The 6,944-nt window shown below is 42.8% G+C and overlaps 2 protein-coding genes across 2 annotated transcripts; both read right to left on the reverse strand.

The window, feature by feature from the left end:
* Nucleotides 1–4,169: 4,169 nt before the first annotated feature.
* LOC109147125 (protein FAR1-RELATED SEQUENCE 2-like) lies at nucleotides 4,170–5,284 on the reverse strand. Its single transcript, XM_019294769.1, has 2 exons — nucleotides 5,053–5,284; nucleotides 4,170–4,831 (listed from the first exon to the last, which is right to left on the reverse strand). Exons 1-2 carry the CDS (start codon nucleotides 5,282–5,284, stop codon nucleotides 4,170–4,172), a joined length of 894 nt encoding a protein of 297 aa, XP_019150314.1.
* LOC109147150 (protein FAR1-RELATED SEQUENCE 5-like) lies at nucleotides 4,839–6,493 on the reverse strand. Its single transcript, XM_019294785.1, has 2 exons — nucleotides 5,954–6,493; nucleotides 4,839–5,458 (listed from the first exon to the last, which is right to left on the reverse strand). Exons 1-2 carry the CDS (start codon nucleotides 6,223–6,225, stop codon nucleotides 5,425–5,427), a joined length of 306 nt encoding a protein of 101 aa, XP_019150330.1. The 5' UTR covers nucleotides 6,226–6,493; the 3' UTR covers nucleotides 4,839–5,424.
* Nucleotides 6,494–6,944: the final 451 nt, after the last annotated feature.

A 6,944-nucleotide genomic window follows, 5' to 3' on the forward strand; every position in this document is an offset into this window, starting at 1 on the left:
AGTTCGTGAGCCTTGATCCTGTTCGTTTATTTATATTTTTTAACGGATCAGATTTGGTGCTCTTTGAAACCACATGCGATGTATTTGTATTAAGTTAGGGGGTAGTTCTGTCTTTTGGAACTATGTTCATTATGTAAAGTCATTATGCTGCGCGGTTTTTGGGGTGTGTTCAAAGCTAAATTAGGACATATTCTTTTTCTCTCGCATTGCCTCCTCTTCATATGGTCTTTGCATGTCTTCTCGCTTAGACCGCCCTCTCATCTTCCTCTTGTATCTTCATCTTCCTGCGCTTAAATTAGGGCTTGCAGGTTCCGGGGCCGAATTTGCTTTGTGTTGAATCGTTGTTCTTCATGGCGGGTTCGAGCTCGAGGCGATCCAAGCGACTCAGGGAGTGTTCGCCCGATCCCCTTCCAGGTTTTCTAATTTCTTTGTCCTCTTTTGCTTTGCTTGTATGGTTTTGTTTGTTTTTGCAGTTATCTTTTGTGTTTCCGGTTGGGATAGCAGGTTCGTCCCTTTTTTATGGGATTGTCTGTTCCTGATTTGGCTTTTGTATGTGGTTTTTTTTTTTTTTTTTTGGGGGGGGGGGGGGGGGGGGGGGGGGTTTCCGCCGGTATGTGGGGTTTGGGCATTTGGGTTGTGTGGCGGTTGTTATTGAAGGGGGGGGGGGGGGGGGGGGCGGCGGCGGTGGGTATGGAATTTCAGTGGGTTCAGAAGACCCATCCCTAGACTAGGACGACTGGGTCTTTGCATGTGCGTTGGGTGGGGTTTGGTTTCGCCGGTTGCTGGGGTTTTTGCGCGAGGGTTTTGTGGCGGAAGTGTTTGTGGTTCACGACTAGGGGGTGGTCTTGCGGTGTTGAAGCGATAAAGTAGTTCGGTTAGGGTTGCTCGGGTTTTTGTTAAATTCTAGCAATGCCGGGGGGGGGGGGGGGGGGGTGGTTTGTGTGACAACCCAAAATTTATTTTATAAATCCGGTTTTTAGAAAATCCAAAATAGCCAATTTTCACTCCATAAAATTTTTTGCGATAAAATCAGTGTTGAATAAATTATTTTGAGCCACTTTATGTTAAATTTAACACCAAGACTTTGACTTAAATCCAACATCCTAAATTTTCGGGTACATTACGTGTCAAGTTTTGAACTGAGAAACCTATCTGAGTGAAACCGGATAAATCTGAGAAGCCTAAATCAACTGTTTATCTAGAAATCATTTTGGCAAAACTCCTTTTTCAACCCCAAACTATATTAAAATAGCAATTCTAGCCTTGGTCCATGAAGCATGGTGGTCCACTAGCCATCCAAAAGCTTTATCCTGATTCATCTTTTAGCAAGACATTTTACTCTTTTGCCCCCCACCAATCATAGGGAATCCTCCTAGGGTTTTGAACCCATATAAAAAGAATAGTAATCTCTGTTGTCTCCTGATTCCCAACTTTGGCTGTCAAACATAGCTCTGCTAAACCAAAGGAGAATTCATAGTAAGCCTTCATCCACCTTAGCCTTCCATTTCTTCTAGCTTCCATCCTTCTTTCTCTGAGAATTTAGTAGTAAGTTGTTGTTGGTTTGTTTGAGTTGTTTAGGAGGTGAAGGAGGTGGTAGCTGAAGTGAGGAGGAGAGGGAATCCAATCAAGAAGAAGAGAAAGCTTCAAAGGTATAACTCATGGATTCCCAGAGCTTTTAAGACTCTGTGAAGTCTATCTTTGAGTAGAAATGCTAGTTTATTGAAGTGTTTGATTTATTATCTGATCTATTGTTGAGTTATGATGTGTTGTTGATGGTTTAGATGTGATAGAAATGCCTGAAGTTTACTTTGCAGAAGAAAAGAGGTCCACTGGTGCACAGACAGTGTGCACCGGTAAGGCTCACGGGCCTAGCCAACAGCTCACAGAGGAGACCGTTGGCTAGCGTCGTAGGGGACCGACCCTAGGAGAGGGCCGTTGCCTAAATCCGCGTTATAGGCGGGCCTAGCTAAGCCCCGCCCCAAGCTCCATGGAGAGTTCTCTGTGCAATGGGCGGGCCCTTGTGGCTCAGCTACGTGTCGTTTCGGACGAGGTGTAAGAACACTATGTGATAAGTTTTGATAGAAAAACATGTTTAAACTGTCCTATATGATTTATTGAGAATCTTTCCTAGCTTCTAAATGTTACAGTGCATGTCTATATTGCATGTTCAATTGCAGTAAATGATTATAAGATGTGTATTTTGAGTTCTAAGTACATATTGAATTGCATGCTAAGTGTTTGATGAGAAGAATTATCAAGTTATGGTTAACAAGCATGATTTAAGTATTTATTGAGTTTCACAGTGAATAAGAAAAGGAAGCATGTTCTACAGTAAATGGCATTGTTGAGCATATCATGTTTTAAAAGTGCATAAGTGGCCAACGTGAGCCTACGTATTATTTTCCAAAAACTCATATCCATGTTGGAAAGTCATTAGCTTGTCATATTGAGAATGGGTTGAGAAGTTATGTGTATATTTGCATAAGTAAAGTTGTGCATATTCGGACTGCATAAGTGATATCTATATATATTACTATTGTGAGGAAAATCTAGTTTTGGAGGACCCGTTTGGACTATGTCCTTTCGGAGTAAAAGAGAAAGAAACGGACATTACGATCCGATATCATGTAACGCGGCGTATTCCCACGTTACGAGGTTGGAAACTGCTCGCCAGGCTTGGAATCCTGGTTAGGGGGTGTGCACACTGATAGTTCCATACCTGATTTCACAGAGTTTGAGTTTGGAACCACGAGATTGGTTCTGTGGGCGGGATGAGAGATTGGCTGGCAGAGCCCAATAGGTACATTCACATTATGCTGAAGTCCTGCCTCGCCCACGAGTAAAGAGAAAGCGAGTCAAGAAACTCAAGAGAAAGAAAGTGAGTCATTGAGACTCTATGAAAAAAAGAGCAAAGCGAGTCATTTTTGGCTCTAAGAAACCTTCACAGGAAAAGTACTTCTTTTACAAAAGAAGTAGCATGATCTGCTGTCAATTTTCTTGGAGGATGTGGGGGTAGCCGCATTGTTTTTTAACATCACAAAATTGATTCCTCGTAGGGTTCGATTACCATGTCGTGATGCAAAGAACAAAATTGATTGTGGCGTGTTTGCGATGCGTCACATGGAGTGTTATGTTGGCCAGTCCTACGCTTCATAGGAATGTGGCCTCCGTAGGGGTGATGCACGTTTCTTGCTTGCTTTACGCGTTCGCTTCTTGTATGATATTTTGTTGTTCTAAAGCAACACACATCGGCTCGCGAATGTCAACTGTGTTATGAGGGCAAGTGCTGCGACTCGTTGAAGGCCATACTTTTGTACACAGATTTTAACATTCTTTCCTCACTTTAAATAATGTGTTTAATGGCGTCAGTTTTCCTTTCCCGGGTGTTAGTTTTATTTATGGTTTTCACATGAACATTTGTGTATTACAGATGTGTCCCATATTCCACTTACATTTTCTGGCATCTTTTTTTATGCATTTAAAATCTCACAACCTTTACGCACATGCTTGAACGTTGTTCACGCACAGGCCTGTGGTTTTTGTATCGGATTACACAAACAATGAACCCATATCCATTTATTCATCATTGCACACGCGCATTCCACCGTTTAACACATATGGCGATTACAGTTCTATGTAATACACAGTTAAACAATATTCATGGGGGAGTGCATACAGGTCTACACATGCACCTATACGCACACGCTCCACCGTCATTCACGCACAGGCCACGGTATTTGTATCGGAGCCCACTAACAATGAAACCACATCCATTTATTCCACAACGCACAGACGCACTTCACCATTAAACAGTTATGTCGATTAAACAGTTTTATGGGATTCACAGATTTCAAATATTCAAGGGGGAATGCATACATTATATGTTCATCCTTTTGGGAGGAGAGATAACAAATAATTGTTATCGGGAATGCATACATTAGGTCTCTCCATTTATTGAATGAAAATGTATCACAAATCATTATTTAGTCACGCCAATATTTGATAACTCTAACAAAACAGTTACGCACACACCAGCACTTAGGATTCTAATACTATATCTACTTTTGCGAGCAGCTTCGACTATTGTAGCCGGTTGCCAGGCCACATGTTTTGCATGTTCGCTTTTTCTTACTTTGCTCCCTCATTGCAATCTCCTTAGCTGTCCTCATTCATTTGCCCGAGCCTTTGGTAGTTGACATTACGGGTGGGTGCACAATGACTAACTCAGGTGCCGGAACGCCACAATACATCTCCATAATCACTCGTTTCCCTTTATCTTCAGCCACTCGATCTTCTCCGCTCTCGCACCATGTTGCCTCAATCTCCTCGAGCACATTACCGATTTGTTCCAACTTCAAAACATTCCCTTGAGCCAGGCCTAAACACATATAAAACGTGTTAATTACAGTATTTTCTTCTTTATTGCCCAGTGTCATAGTTTTGTCTCGCTCCGGTCTATCATTACACACTTCGGGTGTCAAATTCGATATTGCAGTTCTTGTCCACCTGGGAGTGATATGTTGTGGAGGTATGTGCTCGATCCTTTCGTATATCAGTGCTGCAAAAGCATGGCTGCACAACAGACCAATCCTTGTGTACATTCGGCATGTGCAGGTCATCGTCTTTGTCCCATTTTCAACAAACACCATGTATTGCTTCTCGTGTGCATCCTCGACCACATATGTATTCCCGGTCTCACCATGGGTGACTGATCGCACTCGGCATTGAAAACATCTGGCACATATCTCCTCTTGGACCTCATAAAACACGGTTAACGTATACACTGATGCTTTCGCTCGCTCAATACGCAGTTGGGTCTTGAAAGGAGGGTCTGTGCATTGTTAGCACCGCTTAGGTCCGACTGTGTCAGTCGTTGCTTTCTGATTGTACTCTCAAATCGGGTGAAAATTTCGGAAACACATAAGTGTTTGTTAGTGTTGCTTTTGAAAATTCTGTTCTCTGCTTCAGAGCGGGAGGTGGTACACACTAGCCCGCCCATAAAAACACCTTCAAAACACGTAGGTACCCAGGATGTACGCTCGTTGTGCATACGTTTCAACCATGCATTTTCAAGTAGCCCATATCTTTCAATAACTCCTTTCCATGCAGCCTCAAAATATTCAGACGTCGATCTATCGTTCCAAACAACAACATTTAGCTCTTGTCGAAACTCTTCATTCCTCGCCAACTCAGTACTCACTTTATCGCCGACCTTTGTCATTATATGCCACATGCAGTAACGATGGCGAGACTCTGGGAATTCTCTTCCAATCGCGACCTTCATCGCTGGGTTTTGATCGGTTACGGTGATATGCGGTGTGCTACCCATTGCGTTTTTTATGTTCCTTAGGACCCAACAGTACGAGTCAACATCCTCCCGGGCAATCACTGCTGCTTTGAATGTCATGCATTTCCTATGGTTGTCTATGCCGGTGAATGGACAAATACTAGGCTATACCTGTGACATGAGGGAATTAGTTAGTTCGTACGCTTAAAATCGCACACTCGGTATACACCAACTATCAAAACTATCCATACAGAATACGTAATTCATGACTCAGATTTTATAATAACTAGAGTGGGGCTGGGTTTGCACACGCGATTGCAAGGTAACACGCATACATGTACCGGGTTTACTCTAGTCCCGTGCGAACGACATCACACTGATGCGCATCAACATTGGTAGAAACAGATTTCACATTTGCACATGTGCATATCACTTTTATGCATTCGTCACCTATTTAGTTCACCTATATTGACAGTTTGACACCTTATGTGAGCTTTTAATTATATGAGAGTGCAATGCACACACTTCGGGACACGTACCCACAACAGGAAGTATTCATTCCTACCATACACCGGCATTCAACTATTACGCACACACCACCCTTACGCCACAGTTACAGATATACTACATTTGCATTCAGAAACGTTGGGTTATTAAATAGCATACCTGTTTGTTTTGTACGTAGCATCGAATGACACAACATCTCCGAATGCACTGTATTGCTTCCTTGCCATTCCATCTGCCCAGAAAACACGCGCCAATTGATCGTTCTCGTTTGCCTCGTATTCGAAGTACATATCACTGTAGTCAGCTTTCTTATCGAGGTAATTGGATATTACCATTTGTGCATCTCCTCCTTGCATGTATGCCAAAACCTCCCTTCTGTAGTTCTTGAAATCTAATTGCATGGCGCCCATTTTTTCAACTCCCCCCACCATCTCTGTGTACAGGTCAAAACTCTTACTAGCCCAAATATTTACTTTTGCGCAATTAGTGATGAATTGTTGATGACCAATATCTAATTTCCTATTCACTTTCAAGAAAGGTTTGTAGCTCTCCTCGCACAAACAGTGTGTGTGCCCCTCTTCAAACGTCTTCACCTCATACCTTCTTGCATTGTTTCTTTTGAATACAATCTTCGCTATGCAGCCAACTCGATTGGAGGGGCGCCGATGTTTGATCTGTGTGGCTGCTTTTGGTCCTGAGGTTTTTGTCGGTTCTGTTCCCTTAAAACCTTCACGAGAACAAACCATTTTCTTTCTCAAGATAACTCCGTACTTGTTCTTCTTGATTGAACTTCGGCGCACATCAGACCCAACGACAAAAGTGTACTTTTTGTAGAAGTCAATACCTTCTTCTAATGTTGCAAACACCTGCCCCCCCCCCCCCCCCCCTCCCGCTGGTATTATGGATGGGTCGCATGCCGTTACCCAAATCTTGGAACCACTGGGTGATACATCCATAAGACACTGTTCGCTAGCAACATCATCTTCCATGGGTAGAGCACCTGCCTCACAAAAACAATTTAACTACATTTTAAGTTTTTTAACAAGTTCATGTCGACAAAATTAAACCCTATTACCCGCATGTGCACACGCTATGCACGAACTCGTTTTCGTATACGCACCCGCCACTAAAACTAACATCATTTAAAGTT

The sequence above is a fragment of the Ipomoea nil genome, unplaced genomic scaffold, assembly GCF_001879475.1.
Source record: "Ipomoea nil cultivar Tokyo-kokei standard unplaced genomic scaffold, Asagao_1.1 scaffold1977, whole genome shotgun sequence".
NCBI classification, from domain to species: Eukaryota; Viridiplantae; Streptophyta; class Magnoliopsida; order Solanales; family Convolvulaceae; genus Ipomoea; species Ipomoea nil.

Excerpts from the sequence above, each read along its gene's own strand:
- LOC109147125 (XM_019294769.1), bottom strand. The coding sequence starts at position 5,284 with ATGAAGGTCGCGATTGGAAGAGAATTCCCAGAGTCTCGCCATCGTTAC. Across the intron at positions 4,832-5,052 it reads TGAAAATGCATGGTTGAAAC|ACCCTCCTTTCAAGACCCAA; the intron begins GTATGCACAACG and ends AACAATGCACAG.
- LOC109147150 (XM_019294785.1), bottom strand. The coding sequence starts at position 6,225 with ATGGTGGGGGGAGTTGAAAAAATGGGCGCCATGCAATTAGATTTCAAG. Across the intron at positions 5,459-5,953 it reads GCTACGTACAAAACAAACAG|GTATAGCCTAGTATTTGTCC; the intron begins GTATGCTATTTA and ends CTCATGTCACAG.